This window comes from Salmo salar, chromosome 07 (assembly GCF_965601325.2).
Source record: "Salmo salar chromosome 07, fSalSal1, whole genome shotgun sequence".
NCBI lineage: Eukaryota > Metazoa > Chordata > Actinopteri > Salmoniformes > Salmonidae > Salmo > Salmo salar.
Genome location: NC_138297.1, coordinates 51050179 through 51067046, shown reverse-complemented (window position 1 = coordinate 51067046; position 16868 = coordinate 51050179). Strand labels below are relative to the sequence as shown.

At 43.8% G+C, this 16868-nt stretch overlaps 1 protein-coding gene across 15 annotated transcripts in view; it reads right to left on the bottom strand.

Moving 5' to 3' along the window:
• The window catches only part of LOC106609419 (protein phosphatase 1 regulatory subunit 12A), a 65160-nt gene extending 59888 nt beyond the window's left edge, over positions 1 to 5272 (bottom strand). For 8 of the 15 annotated variants that reach the window (XM_045722109.2, XM_045722111.2, XM_045722113.2 and 5 more), the window contains exon 1: positions 4938 to 5271. In XM_045722109.2, coding sequence (XP_045578065.2) covers positions 4938 to 5174 — 237 coding nt within the window. In that variant the 5' untranslated portion in view covers positions 5175 to 5271. Of the gene's footprint in view, positions 1 to 4937 lie in introns of all 15 variants that reach the window. The other 7 variants (XM_014208225.3, XM_014208224.3, XM_014208233.3 and 4 more) reach the window with 2 other exon arrangements.
• Positions 5273 to 16868: the final 11596 nt, after the last annotated feature.

The window sequence follows — 16868 nt, the reverse complement described above, 5'->3', positions numbered from 1 at the left end:
ATTGTGCCCCAGCAGTAAAGACGTCAGCATGCTTCAGTTCAGCTGGCGCCTCGTCAAACTCAGGTAGCTGAACGAGTGTACGCGCATACTCCCTTAAAAAGACCTTCGCTTGGGGAAGAAAAAAGGCACAAGGCACTACCGTTTGTCCAGTAAAACGCCGTAGCCAAAGTCAGAATGAATCTAAGATAACTCAAGAAATGTCATAAAATTGCCGTTTTTGCCAAGGTGATCTTAGTTAAGCAAATTTACATCTAAGATGTTTGATTCAGTATTTCAAGAAAAAAAAAAAAAAAGTGCATTAAAAAAAACAAGTCATCTCCAATTGAATGACAAAGACTATTGAAGAATCCCAACTGTTGACCAATTACCGACGAAGGGGCGTAGACTTCGGCTTCAACTTGCCTCCAGAAAAGAAATTGTGCCCCCAACCAGCCCAAAAAACCCACACCAAAGTCCAAAACATCAAAATGTTGGGATAATATATGCACAAACTCTTCTGAACTGGAAGCATGCGGATGCCTTAACACCCCCGATTCAGATTAACAAAGTCTCAAATCAGTGAAATAGGCCGCGTTTTTTGTGAAAGGCTGGGACAAATGTCCTCTAGGTCCATAGTTAAGAACAGTGGTGGTCATTCACAACAAAGGTAAACATCAGAGGCCATTGTTCAGTGGCTCGTAGGTGATCTCTGTTCCACATAGACAAACCCTTCCAAGCCAGACTGTCCACAAACTCCAAATGCATGCCAGGCCTCCAGTACAAAGCTAAGCAGTCCAGAGTGGGGCAATGACTTATACCCAAACTTAGAATAATCTCCTCAAACCAAGCTATACTGAGAAAAAATGGTGCAGGTGGTATTTATAACCTGGCACTCAGAAGTGGCAGGAGTGCAGTGCAGTCCCTGCACCCAAGGAAGAGTGAGTGACCCTCCGTGTAAAAACAGAGCATTGTTACAACCAAAGCTAGAGGTCACTGCCTTGTCACCAGGAAGGGAAATGGTTCAGGGCATGTGATCAGCTCCCGACAACCCCCATAAACAACTGTTGCAGATAAAATAACAGATCTACAGCTGTAACTGAAAGGAGACGTGCCACTATACCATGTCAATTAGCCTACACTGCCTGGCTGGTCAGTGGTCACTCAGATACCTGCGTGGTAGCAGCATTAGAGTCATGTTAAAGCCACCGTAGTCTCACTACTAAGCCAATTATTACAGTAGTGGTGAATCGTGGCACCATGTTTGACTCTATAAATAAAAAGGCTAGTCAAACCGCAGGCAGACTACTAATCCTTACTAGACTGTTTGGTTTACTTCCATTCAAGACCAGGACTAGGGTGCATTACCACTACTGGCCTCCTGCTAATAGGAGCAGAGTCCATCCCACTGCGAGAGTCATTAACCATTCATTCTGACAACTTTGACTCTCTAAGCCAACTGGCCCTACTCCTTGAAGGCAGAAATTCCCAACGTGGATAATGATTAGCAAAGCCATCAGGGACAATTAACGTGGCAACCAAAACAAACAGAGGCAACCCAGACTGAGCAACATTAGATGGGGGTTGGAAAAAAGGTCACCAATTAAATAGTACCAGGATATTTTGAATAGCAAATATGTTTATACTTTTTATTTTATCTTTATAAACTATGCGTTGTTGGGAAAGTTGTAGTCGGTGCATGTGTCCAATAAAATTTGATTTGTCAAATATCCGGATATTTGAAATACATGTATTTTTTTGTTGTTACGTTTTTAACTTGAGCACTGCTGCACGAGGGAGCTGTGGAGGTGCCGGTGAGATTGGAATGAGCAGACTAAGGCAGATAGTGACGCTACTCGTCAACAGCCAAGACTACCTAGCTTGTAGAAGCCACAATGTTACTTATCCCATATAAGTGCCAATCTTGACTGGAGTAGCCTAGAGAAGCTAAGCTAGCCAACTATAGCTAGCTAGGCTAATTGAGGCCACATTTTGCGCTCGCTATCCATTGAGCCACTTTGATTGGCCAATGCTACCATTCTTTTTTATGGGGAGAACGTCATAAACTACAATGAAAGGTTTGTTTTTATTAAATGTATAATTTGAAATGTCATGGTATATTCTTGCATGTAACATGGATATTTTAAATTTAGAAAATGCCTTCAGTGTTAAAATAGGCCTATACATTTTTGGATGCTAAAATTAACACTCAAAAGAATTCGAATACTAACGTTCGTTCAGATATTCAAATAACCATGCACATCCCTAAACCAAATCTGTTGGTTTGAGCAAACCAACATCAGCCTGACCTTCCTGAAATCCTAGGATTAGCACGCTAAACGCCAATCCCTATATCGCCTTCAACTGTTTTCCAAGACCCTGAAGCCAACGGATCACATGCTGGAACGCAAACAAAGCTGCTCCAAGTCTCTCCAGACATGGTTAGGTCTCAAGCACTGCGTCGCAAATGCTTTCATTACCTCTGCTTGTCCCTGGAGTTGACTCCGGTCCCCAAAAAAAAGGCTATATTTTCACCCAGCGAGCAGGGGGCTGACTAATTCCAGTTGAAAGGAAGACAAACTCAGTCACCCTAAAGAAAGGCTGATTAAAGAGACAGTCCCTGACGAGTAGGGCATATCTAATGTCAGATAAGACAACGTAATTTGTGTGAATTGCTCATCCCCCCAAAATCAACTAGTGATACAGCAGCATCTATTCTAGAGACATGGCACCACTTCTACACCCCGAGATCGGCCTTCGGGGATATAGCCTTGCCCGGCAATGACAGTTTATAAAAGGTGCACACATCACACTACTTAAGAGAAAGAGCGGGTGATGCATCACTTAGCAAACAGGACATCTGGGTGATGAGATCATTGTAGATGTAAGGTGCAAGACAGTGTGAGCATGCAAGACTTCAATAAACAATGTTTCATTCTGACTTTACTAAAATGTATTTGGGGAGAGAGGCAGGTCTACATTTTCTCAATTTTGCATTTACGCCTGTGTGAAAACCTTTGATGAACAGTTAACATGTTATTCTATGGCTACAATGTCAAAACAATAGCATGACTTAAAAAGTTTATGTTTATCTGTTTGAAGAACAAAACTTTCAACTCAATTAGAGAGGTTGTGGCTTCCACGGGCACTCTGTTTTGGTTGTCAGTATTCAAGGTAACAGGCTGGTGCTCCACCTGCCATAACATAAGCTAAAGTGTTGACTAATAACATTAACAGCCCAAAAACCTAGGGTTGGCTTCTTTCACACAGCTGAAAGCGACAGGTATTGACATGTAAACCTCACACCTCCCAGAGAGAATGCGTCAGCTGTTATCCGACTGCAGAACAATCTACTGTGCAGCAAAACACATGTCAGTAATGCAACATTGCAATCCGAACACGTCGGCAGGATATAGGCTAGCTAGCCTAATTTAGAGCCAAGAGCCAATTCCAAAGAGTAACAACCTTTATAAAAATGAGCGTATGATTCTAATTCTGAGCATTTACTTAGTGTTATGCTAAGAATGTTAGCTAGGCTATTTGAAAAGTATACTATCATAACTACTTTGAAACACCACAAGTTTTGATGTTTGCCAATCCATGCAGATAGATCTGTGCAATCTGTTTATATAAAAATAACTGGGCTGTGCCCACCTTACCAGAGCAGCAACAGAAAAAGGACAAATGCATTGTGATACATGTAATGTGTGATGTGATATATGACACTACAGATTACACTACAAAAAAACTGATTTGAATGCAAGGAAGTCTCAAATTGCAATTACAAAATATGGGTACAAATTGTAACGTTATCTGCTACAATATTATAATCGAAATTATAGGAGTGATGTTAGCTACAGAATGTCAAAAGACGTGGCTCCTGAGGCTAACGTTTGCTGGTAACACGTTAGTGTGCTGTTATATGATCATTTAGCTAGCCTAAGATAGTTACATCTGCTGTTAAGCACAGATAATATTTCTTGAAAATATAAGTGTCATGACTGTAGTTACAGTACAGTCGTCCTGCCCTTCAGCCTAGAGACTGCGGCATAGCTACTGTAGCAAAACAAATTGTAAAATATTGTTACATGTTATAGCTTCGACGTGATCCAAGCTGACATCTGATTCATTTAATTTTAATGGAGTTTTCCTGCTGACCGACTGCAGTGAAGCTTATGCTTGGTAACGAACAGTGCTACTGGATAGCTAAACCTTCTTTCCACCATTTGCACAGGTTAGCTAACGCTAGCTAGCCAACTTGTAGCAAGCTAGCTATCCATCAACTAACAAACAAGTACATTTTCTGTACTTCCTATTAACTTCAATATAAAACACAATTGGCAGCAGTTAACTTCGCCAACGACTGTAATAATTGAGTATTTGTTAAATAACAAACCAACAATATTGAGTTAAGCTATCTTTCATAGGTTACACAGGTTAGCCAGAGCAGGGCGACATATCAGTTCCAAGAATGGTTTGCCTAGCTAGCTACAGTAACTGGCTGACGTTAACTAGCTATGCTAACTGCACCACCCAAGTGGCAGGTTAGATGTTAGCAAGCCAGTCAACGGCATTCTTCCTGACTATTGGATGTTTGAATCAGTTGCTGATAAACAAAGACCAAATAACTTACTATCCATATGTTCAACATTAACTAAGCTACGAATACATTTAACATACCTAGCTAGATCAAACAGCATAGCTACCAATCAGGTATTTTGAGTTTATCCACCCCTTCGCTTCTGATCCAATTCAATCAACAGCCCAACAAATGAAATGGCCCTGTCTCTTCCAAAAAAAAAAGACGGGCGTGCTAGGTAAACAGACTGAGCTTCAGCAGGAATTACTCCATTCTCCATTACTGTGGCAGGAGGTAACGTTAGCTACGATCTTTGGCAAGACATATGGTTGTCGTGCTATTGTATGGGCAGTGTCTAGGCTTATTGCTGTAAATGACAAACCTGGTGGAGGGCAGTCAGACCGTCTACATTGGCGTAGTTGATGTCAGCACCCCGGTCAATCATTCGGAGCACCTCCTCAGTATCGCCGCTTGAGCAGGCAGCCAAAAACACGGCGCCATCGTCGAACTTCACCTTCGTCTTCTTCTTTTTCAGAATAGGAGGCTCGATGTCTGTCTCCGACCCTAACCACCGTTTCAACTGTTCGTTCCTTTTTTGCTTGGCGTCCGCCATCTTCATCCCCTCCCGTCTCGGGCTTCTTATCTTTCTCCGAGAGAGGATATACTTTATAGTGCCACTATCCCACAGCGCACTGGGCGTGGGAAGGGGGGCCTGAGAGAGCGTCTGGATTGTTTTCCATAAGCTCGCGAGATAAAGCAACGTCACCTCAGGATCTGCAGTATAACGTCATCATCAGCAGATGAGAGGAAAAGGAGGTTGTACGTTCCTTGACAGAGTTGGTGTTATCGTTTATTATGATAAATAAGAGCACTGAGACCAGCATAATGTCGATTTTATTAATTGTGAGTTCTATCAGGATTGCTTCCATTTTTTTTCAAGGGTTTTTATGATGACTGGTCAAACTAAGTCAAAACATTTGAGAAAATATGTATTTTATTTCTTAGACCAGAGATAGGCAATTGATAAACATAGCTCTTTCATTCTTTTTTTTCAGCTGTTTATTAATAACATTCAAAGAACATCATCCCTATCCATATGAAATTACCAGAGGAAGACAATAACAATTAAAGAACATTGGCAATAGAAATAGGCAAGGGGGTTTATGTTTTACCAACAGTGGTAAAATGGTGTAAAAGGACACAATCCCCAAAAGCAGAACTTGAAATAGATGTTGCAGAGCCAATATCAGCCAACAGGCAGGCCAAATACTGTACAACACAGGCCAGTTAAATGCATGTCTCATCGAAATGATTTTCGGAGCCTTTTATTCATCAAGGATGAGGTGCTATTACACTGTTTTTATATTTAGAGTTATTCGTGAGGCCCTAAAAAACTCCAAATCATATCACCAGTGATTAAAATGCTAGATCAAATTACATCCCAAATCATTTTACATTTACGTCATTTAGCAGACACTCTTATCCAGAGCAACTTACAGTAGTGAATGCATACATTTCATACAATTTCATACATTTATTTTTTTCTGTGCTGGCCCCCCGTGGGAACCAAACCCACAACCCTGGCGTTGCAAACACCATGCTCTACCAACTGTTTGTTTACAAAGCTACCACTAGTTGAACAAATATGTCTCTATTTTCTACTTAAATATCACTGTAGTAGCAGGATATTAGTATGTTTACTTTGTTTGTGCCCATCTGTGTCAGCTGTGCCACTCTTTCAGAGGAGCCATTATGGAGAGGGAGACTATTGTCCATGAAACATTAGCTGGCCAGTCCATGGAGATAATTACATTAGATATGAGAGAGACAAGTATCATAATTTTTTCATGGGTGCTTTGAAGCACTTTGGGTCAATAGGAAAATGTTTAGTGACCAGTGTGCAACAACAACTTATCTAAAGGAAACTATTGACTTCCTCCTTGGCCTCAAATTGGATTGGAAGCCCAAGGGTGTAAGCCATGGTATGGACTGCTTTGTCTCTCAGTAGTGTTTGTGTGTGTGTTTTGTTGGGGGGAAATACCTTTACAAGAGAAATCCACTTTATTTTTGTGTCGGATGGTTATATCAGGTATAAACCAGTGGAGGCTGCTGAGGGGTAAATGGAATGGCATTTGATGTATTTAATACCATTCCACTGATTGTACTCTAGCCATTACCACGAGCATGTCCTCCCCAATTAAGGTGTCACGAACCTCCTGTGGTATAAACAGATGGTGATTCTCACCATTGCCACAATATTGCTGAAGCAAAGTATGATTAGGGCCCTCAAAGCACCTTGCATAGCAAATGTGGCTCTGATAAGACAAAGCTAACTGTCGCAAGTGGCTGTGGATAAGCTTTGTGTCAGGACTCAAACACAAATATCCAATCTGCATTTTTTTGCCCGTTTTTTTGCCCCTCCAACATGTCACCCATAAGGACATACGTGGCTAATTACTGTAGACATAACAGGAGGCTGCTGAAGGGAAGACAGCTCATAACAATGGCTGGAATGGAGTGAATGGAATGGTATCAAACACACTTGTGTTTGATACCATTCCATTTATTCCTTTCCAGCCATTACTATGAGCCCATCCTCCCCAATTAAGATGCCACCAGCCACCTGTGGTAGACATAGTCTGTGTATTTGTGTCCCATTTGTGTCCCTTTTCATAACAGAGACACAATGCACACCAAAGAGCAATATAAAGCACCTTTACCACAAACCAGTACCTGCAATGATTTGATGGGAGCACTTGAAGTGAAAGGAATGTCTAGTGGGCTCAGCCTCTGGGGTGGTCCAGACTTAGCCCTGACTAAATGCAAGGTGGACCGGCAAAGAGTGTTTTTTATTTTGGCACCACCAAGCGTTATTATTGGCAGACGCCCATGTGTACGCCGCAGGGGTGTGGTTTTGCTTCCTTGTATGCTGGTTGTGGAGTTGTTTCCAGAGGCCAGTTCCTAGGCAGTCGTCATGGAGCATGCCACAACTCTATTTAAATGGCAGTGCCGTTTACTGTCATGTTCATAATGATAGTGTTTATGGGTTTTAGTACAATAATTGTTGGTCTAATTGTCCTGCTAATTCTGGTGGGAACGGCTCCTGGATTTCAAAATAGTTTATTTCCTACATGAAATCTAGAACATCCCTGTGTATAAAACAAGTGGGGATAATTGTAATACAGATACATGTTTCTGAAGTTGTTTGCCCATTATAAGCTGCTTTAGTCCATCTTCTGTAACGTTGCTTGACACGGCTTCATTTGTGAATGGAACCCTCTAGTATCTGTCAGCAGCACCAGAAATGTTGTTGTGCGATTAACTGCCTGACTTTGGACAATCTGAGAAAATCTGACAACCTGAGCCAAAAAGCCATCCAAGCAAAGAAATTATCCAAAACATTTACACAGCTCCACCCACATGAGTTAAACCTCAAGACAGACCGACCACTGTGAGGACAGAGAGGGTGACAAGAGAGAGAGAGAGATCTCCTCTGTAGATCCAATCGCCTGCCACTTCTTTTCCCAACCCTGGTCCTTCCATCAGACCCAGTGGACGTCCAGCAAGGACCAGTGGTGGAAAAAGTACACAATTGTCATACCTGAGTAAAAGTATAGAAACCTTAATAGACAGTTACTCAAGTAAAAGTGAAAGTCACACAGTAAAATACTACTTGAGCATAAGTCTAAAAGTTTTTGGTTTTAAATATACTTAAGTATCAAAAGTAAATGTAATTACTAAAATATACTTAAGTATCAAAAATAGAAGTAAAAGTAAAATCATTTCAAATTCTTTATAATTTATTAAGCCGATGGCACCATTTTCTTGTTTTTAAAATGTACGGATAGCCAGGGGGACACTCGAACACTCAGACATTATTTACAAAAGATACATTTGTGTTTAGTGAGTTTGCCAGACCATAGGCAGTAGGGATGACCACGTGTTCTCTTAATAAGTGAGTGAATTTCACAATTTTCCTGTCCTGCTAAGCATTCAAAACATTTTCTTTAGGAATGTAGTGAAATAAAATTAAAAGTTATCAAAAATATAAATAGTAAAGTAAAGTACAGATACCACCCAAAAACTACTTAAGTAGTACTTTAAAGTATTTTTACTTAAGTACACTGTCAAGGACAGACTTTTTAATTTAGTTCCCCGAGAGCTGCCCCTCAACCATCCGAGACCCCACCCCACAGTCCCCCCGCCCCTCCGAAAAAAATTGAATAATAATTCCATGCTTGTTTGAAAAAGAGAGATGCTTTGAAAAAGGTTTCATTTTCAATTAATTGAAAATGAGATATGGCAATCTGCACAAAGGCAAAAAGGCAATTTTTAAACAATGGATGATGTCACGACTTCCTCCGAAGTCGGTCCTTCTCCTTGTTTGGGCGATGTTCGGCGGTCGACGTCACCGGTCTTCTAGCCATCGCCGATCCAACTTTCATTTTCCATTTGTTTTGTCTTGTCTTCCCACACACCTGGTTTCAATTCCATCAATTACATGTTGTGTATTTAACCCTCTGTTCCCCCCATGTCCTTGTCCGGTATTGTTTATTGTAAGTGCTTGTGCACGTTATGTCTGGTGTGCGTCGGTTTTTGTACCGATTTATTGATTGTTCTGTTTTCCGGTGGTTTTTATTATTAAACTGCGCCTTTGGAAACACAGTTTTTGCTCTCCTGCGTCTGAGTTCTCTGCCGCCAGTACGCACCCCTTACAGAATACCGGACCAAACTTATGGAGTCAGCAGGATCAGGTACCCCGGGTATAGGGGTGGAGGAGCACAACCGGGAGCACGCAGCAATGCTCCACCATCTTGGCACCGCCATGGACTGCATTGTCCAGACATTGGACCGCTGGGAGAGATCGGGAGTTCTCCCAGCGCCTCCACCAGCACAGCCGGGGTCTCCACTACGCACCCCTCCTTCTCCTGGTCCCGGTGGGATTCGTCTCTCCCTTCCCCAGGAATACAATGGGATGGCTGCGAACTGCCAGGGGTCCTCTTGCAGCTGGACTTATACCTGGCAACCGTCCACCCGGCTCCTTCGGGCCGTGAGACGGTGTCCGCCCTCGTCTCGTGCCTCACCGGGAAAGCCCTGGAGTGGGCCAACGCCGTGTGGAGAGAGGGAGATGCGGCATTGGACCAGTTTGAGGAGTTCACCCACCGCTTCCGGGCTGTCTTCGACCACCCACCTGAGGGTAGAGCGGCAGATGAACGCCTATTCCATCTGAGGCAGGGGACAAGGAGCGCCCAGGAGTTCTCCCTGGAGTTTCAGACCCTGGCTGCCGGCGCGGGATGGAACTACAGGGCCCTGATCGACCATTATTGCTGCAGTCTGCACGAGGACGTCCGTCAGGAGTTGGCCTGCAGAGACACCACCCTCACGTTCGACCAGCTGGTGGACCTGTCCATCCATCAATTACACACCTGGTTTCAATTCCATCAATTACATGTTGTGTATTTAACCCTCTGTTCCCCTCATGTCCTTGTCCGGTATTGTTTATTGTAAGTGCTTGTGCACGTTATGTCTGGTGTGCATCGGGTTTTGTACCGATTTATTGATTGTTCTGTTTTCCGGTGGTTTTTATTATTAAACTGCGCCGTTAGAAACACAGTTTTTGCTCTCCTGCGTCTGACTTCTCTGCCGCCAGTACGCACCCCTTACAGATGAGCTTTTGTTAGTGATCTACTGGAGAACCATTTAGGGTTCAAGAAAATTTTTTGTATAAGTGAAGCTTTTAGAGGTTTAGTGCTTTTATATTTAATAATCTTAACCCACCCAGTTCATGGTCATTATATAGCTAGGCATGCTTTATCTTGTCTGGTTTAGCATTCCAGATAAAGCAAAATATTTCTTGCTCATTTGATTTAAAAAATGAATCATCAGGAGAAAGCAGCGCATAAGTGAGTAAATTGAGATATGACTAAGGAGTTAATCAGTGCAATTTTCCCATAAATAGACAAGTATTTACGTCTCCATGGTTACAGGATCTTGTCTATTTTTTTCTAGTTTTCTATCGAAATTCATTGTGGAAATGTAATGGCGTCGTATAGAGGGGACCAAAACGCAGCGTGTTGAGTGCTCATGATGATATTTATTAACTCAAAACACTAATGACAAAATAACAAAAGGAACCGATCAACTTACAGTTCTGTCAGGAACAGAGACTAAACAGAATGCAACTGCCCACAAACACAAGTGAAAAAAAAAAAACTACTTAAATATGATCTCCAATCAGAGAGGACCAGCTGCCTCCAATTGGAGATCAACCCAAACAACCCCAACATAGAAATAGAAAAACTAGAACTTAAACATAGAAATAGAAAACACAGAAAAATACAAAACACCCCCTGTCATGCCCTGACCTACTCTACTATAGAAAATGACATCTTACTAGGGTCAGGACGTGACAGGAAAGATAATTTATATATTTTGTGATATGAATACCAAGTATGTCTACTTCACTGTCAGCCCATTTTATAGGTAATCTGCAGGGTAATGTAAATTACATTTACATTACATTTAAGTCATTTAGCAGACGCTCTTATCCAGAGCGACTTACAAATTGGTGCATTCACCTTATGATATCCAGTGGAACAACCACTTTACAATAGTGCATCTAAATCTTTTAAGGGGGGGGGGGTTAGAAGGGTTACTTTATCCTATCCTAGGTATTCCTTAAAGAGGTGGGGTTTCAGGTGTCTCCGGAAGGTGGTGATTGACTCCGCTGTCCTGGCGTCGTGAGGGAGCTTGTTCCACCATTGGGGTGCCTGAGCAGCGAACAGTTTTGACTGGGCTGAGCGGGAACTGTGCTTCCTCAGAGGTAGGGGGGCCAGCAGGCCAGAGGTGGATGAACGCAGTGCCCTTGTTTGGGTGTAGGGCCTGATCAGAGCCTGAAGGTATGGAGGTGCCGTTCCCTTCACAGCTCTGTAGGCAATCACCATGGTCTTGTAGCGGATGCGAGCTTCAACTGGAAGCCAGTAGAGAGAGCGGAGGAGCGGGGTGACGTGAGAGAACTTGGGAAGGTTGAACACCAGACGGGCTGCGGCATTCTGGATGAGTTGTAGGGGTTTAATGGCACAGGCAGGGAGCCCAGCCAACAGCGAGTTGCAGTAATCCAGACGGGAGATGACAAGTGCCTGGATTAGGACCTGCGCTGCTTCCTGTGTGAGGCAGGGTCGTACTCTGCGAATGTTGTAGAGCATGAACCTACAGGATCGGGTCACCGCCTTGATGTTAGTGGAGAACGACAGGGTGTTGTCCAGGATCACGCCAAGGTTCTTAGCACTCTGGGAGGAGGACACAAGGGAGTTGTCAACCGTGATGGCGAGATCATGGAACGGGCAGTCCTTCCCCGGGAGGAAGAGCAGCTCCGTCTTGCCGAGGTTCAGCTTGAGCTGGTGATCCGTCATCCACACTGATATGTCTGACAGACATGCAGAGATGCGATTCGCCGCCTGGTTATCAGAAGGGGGAAAGGAGAAGATTAATTGTGTGTCGTCTGCATAGCAATGATAGGAGAGACCATGTGAGGATATGACAGAGCCAAGTGACTTGGTGTATAGCGAGAATAGGAGAGGGCCTAGAACAGAGCCCTGGGGGACACCAGTGGTGAGAGCGCATGGTGCGGAGACAGATTCTCGCCACGCCACCTGGTAGGAGCGACCTGTCAGGTAGGACGCAATCCAAGCGTGGGCCGCGCCGGAGATGCCCAACTCGGAGAGGGTGGAGAGGAGGATCTGATGGTTCACAGTATCAAAGGCAGCAGATAGGTCTAGAAGGATGAGAGCAGAGGAGAGAGAGTTATATGTTGTAAATGTTGTATTTTTTAAAGATCCAATACGTAATATTGTACACATAATTAGGTTTAAGTCCAGAGAGTCCAGAAAAGTTATCTAGATCTTCAATGAGACAATTGTCACGACTTCCGCCGAAGTTGGTGCCTCTCCTTGTTCGGGCGGCGTTCAGCGGTCATCGTCACCGGCTTTCTAGCTACCATTGATCCACGTTTCTTTTTCCATTTGTTATGTCTTGATTGTTCACACCTGGTTCCCATCTCGTTATGATTATTTTCCCTATTTAACCCTCTGGTTCTCATTATGTTTTATGCGTGATTGTTTGCTTGTCATCGTGTTAGTTGTTTTGTGTCAGGAATATTTTATCCCTGCGTGGATTTTGACTTATGAGTTTCTTCGAGAATAAAGTACGTTATTTTACTCAGTTATGTGTCCTGCGCTTGACTCTATCCTCACCTCCACATAACTGACACTGACAACAATGCATGGATCTAGCTTGCGGACTTGATATAAAACTTGAGTTATTGGCATACATGGATACCTTTGTTTTTAAGCCTTGGATTTCAAATCCTCTAACATTGTTATTTAATCGGATTTCAATGGCCATAACGAATAGATATGGTGACAGCGGACAACCTTGTTTAACTCCTCTTGACAATTCAAAACTCTCTGAAAGGCAGCTGCTATTGAAGTGTAAGAGGCCTCCAGTTTTTTAGATAGATTAGATATTTATATTTGCCCTCTGTGTCTTTTTTAATAATAATGAGGACAGACTTAACAGTAATTGATTTCTGCAGACTCAGCACATGAATCAGCCTCCTGGCAGGACCGACGCTGAGGCGTGGAGGATCTCTAGGCCAGGAGAACCGGTGGGAGGCCAAGATACACAGAGGAGGATCAAGCCCAGTTTATCTTGATTTACTGGCAACCCCTCGAACCAAAGTCTACGGTGCAAACGGCCGTCAGGAGATCCTGGAGGGAGGTCTTTTGTGTTTAGTCACAGGGGAGGTGGAGCATGCCAAACGTCTGTGTTGTCAGGATGATGGCTGAAAGGGTTTTATGTGCTGATATCAGGAGAGCTAGTAGTGGAAAGTGATGTGTAAGCTGCTGCTGGGCAGGGCAAGGAACAGGCCTCCCAGTGATGTGATAGACAGTGTGAGTGAGCTCAAGGTACGTGTGTTGGATGGTGTTGATATCTGTAGTGTTTGTATTGGAACACTGACAATCTGTCAGCGTCTGCGTATTGTTCTTCTCAATGTGTTCGTGGTGGTGCTCAACTCAATGAAATCATCCTACCGAATAAACACACACAAGAAAATGTGTCAAATGTGTGTTAAAATCACCTTCAAAAGTTCCTGCTTCTGCTTTCCAACGTAGATTGTGAAGCCAATAGTGGAGAAATTGTATATTAACCTTAAAGCAGGGCCCTTCTCCTACCTAAACACCTTACCGTTATCAGTTTATACACCACCATACTGTATGTGAGACTGAACAGCTACACCTTTCCCACGGGTTAGATTATAAAGAACCAACCATTCATTATGTAAGGATGATGTCATGTCAAACACTGTAAATCCATTTGCTTGTTTTAAAATTTGCAGGGATCATTGGTAGCTTGAGCGGAATATAGAAGACAAAGTCTGCGATACAGGCAGAGCCAAGCATGGCAGCGAATTGTCTCTCTCCACGAGGCAAGAGTACCACCAAGAAACCATCTGTGGATGAAATGCAGTGCCAAGCTCTGTCTACCTTACAGCCAAGGCCTTCTGAGACATCAGGGTGCTAATTTGTTACAGGCTTCTGATTGGACGCCTCAGCAGAGAAACAGTAGATCAAACGGCCCCCAAGGTGAATTAATATCCACTCGCCACCACCCTCCTTCTGGCCTATACTTCCCAACCTGCCAGGTCCTGTCTGTAGTCAGTCGCCACAACCACCACAACCCCTCTGCTTGTCTAACAGTGGTCCTTCGCTCCCTGGGGCAACCATGTCCATCATCCAACTACATCAGTTATATGACTGTTGCGTTCTGTTTGGCTTTTCCCATGTGGACTAGCCTACCTCTTGAAGGTATAGTAAATGTTTAGGTGTCTTTTCCTTACACATTAAACAGTTGTGTTTACCACAATGCTCACGTGGGCCATTAGTGGCTGCCTCATCTGCATGCAGGCCAGTCCAGTCATCATGTGTCACCGGGAGGGAAGGTAATGCAGACGAACTCTGTCCCTCATTACCTTTCACTTTGATGCCAGAGGACTGTTTGCTGTTGTTCCTGTTCCTCGCAGAGATCAAACAAAAGTTTGGGAGGGAGACAAATTAAGTGTATCAATACCACAAACCACCAACACTCTCTTTTTGGCATGTCCATTGACATGTTAGTGACTGAGGCTTATTAAAAACAAGTCATAAAGACTTATCCTAGGGGCTTGTTGTGTGTGTGTGCTGTTGTGTGATCTCGTGTCAGAACGGTTATACCTATGACTGATTCCTCAGGGGAAGCTGGTGTTAACTATTGTAATTGAGTGTTTCTGAAGCAACTGTTCCCTGATGTGGTTTATAAAACCAGATGAGGTGTGTAGTCTAAGAGCATGCAGAAGAGACAGCTGACTGAGGCCCAGGGTGGAGGACTATACAATATTGTGGACTGTTGTGAGTGGGATGATTGCTATTGCCTGTGGTTGTGAGTGGGAGTGAAACTGTTAATATATTGGACAGGGTTAAATGATCAGATATTGCACTGAAGATGAAATACAGTTTAGTTAGAATCCTTCCAATAAGTAACTGACTACCATTGACAGTAAAACGGTCTCTTCAGACAATTTCACTAACTACAGTAACATGTCCCTGAAGGTAACTGAGGCAGCAGCCACTCAGAGCTGGGTGACTCGTGAGTGTTGACGAGTGAGCACCATCTGAGTGAAGCCAGACGCCCACTTCCTGTCGCCCACTGCCTGCTGCCGCGGTGACGTTGGCGCCTGTGACATACACTCAACTCCTCCCAGAGCAGAATCCCCAGACTGCAGTGCTATCATCACACTGATTGAAATAGTCCTGCTTTGATGTTATCTGCGATGCAAAAGGCGATGGCAAGAAATGCATAGATAGTGCCGCTCAGACCTTAGCCTCTTCAATTAGTCACTGTCAGATTTTAAAGCTCTCCTCCAGCACCTGGTATCAGGTGAGAGTTAGCAGGTCTGCAGACAGTGTCACTCTCGGCCTGCTGTTTGCAATGGGCAAAGTACATATCATCACATATGCACAGCATGACGCTTAAATGGACAGCAGGGCCAATGAAAACCCTTCCTATACATCTGTGCTCATCCACGCCTGTCATTAACAAATAGGTCTACGCCTCTATATATTCAAAGTATGATAGGTGTGGAACTTTGAACCACCATGAGTTGAGCTGAGTTGGCTGAGGCAGAGTGGTTAGATTCTGTCAGACCATCCTCATTGAGTAGAGTAATAGTAGCAAGCTGATCTCCGCAGCAGCCAGTCACATGCTGTGAAGTCTGTTGATGTTGTTGTGTGTATGTATGTATATGTGTGGGCGTGGGTGTATGGGTGTGTGCATATCTGTGCACATGTTTGTATAATTTCTATAGAAATTGGTTGAGCAGTTCCCCCAAGTAAATGAATAAAATGACTGTATGCTCACACAGCCTGTCAGGTCTTGTTGGCAGGATTGGTATGTAAGACTGTGGTTTTAGGTTTGTCATTGTGGGTGACACACTTCATGCTTCTGTGAGAAAAGCTTCTCAAGTGTTGAAGTGAAGTTCATTGCCCATGTCAGATGTTGATGAGTCAACAACCTAACTATGGTAACACATCTTCTCTAAATAGATAGCAGAAAGGAAATAGAGGAAAAAACAAGCTGTGGCTAAACTCTCAGTGCACGGTATAATTGTGGCGCCCAGCAAACAGCAGCATAGCAGAGACACTGAGGGAGAGAGACTCAGGGATTTGACTCTTGCAGCCAGGGGTCAGAGGTCAGACAGATCTGTGATGGAGCTGCCCTCCCCCCCTCCTCGCAGCTGTCCCAGGGCCCCCTTTTTCACTGTGCTGCTCTGAGCCTCCTTATGGGGGGTGTCTGGAAAGGCTTTTCTCTGTAGTCTCAGGGAGCTTGTCACTTTGAATTCACGCTCTTAGGATATTTACACCACTGAGCATGTGGCTTCTTCGACTTAAGGAGCAGTATTGCTCCATTGTGAGCGGGCAGGCAGTTCTTTGAGAATACCAGCCAGTCTGTCAAATGCATGCCACCTGGCAAATCTTGCTGGTGCGCCCCTGTGTTCAACACGTGATATATCTCAGCGAGAGCGTCCCTCGCCAAAATCCCCCCCAGAGGAGGAGTGATTATGAGCTGATCTTCTCATGGACAACAGCTGAGCTCCTGCCTCAGCCAGATACAGGGCAGGCCCCTCACTTAGCAGCTCTTACTACTGTAGCGTCACTCCATTCTCTGAGTCTAAAGGCTTCACATACACAGATACTGTAGTCCATCAAAGGAAGGTTCA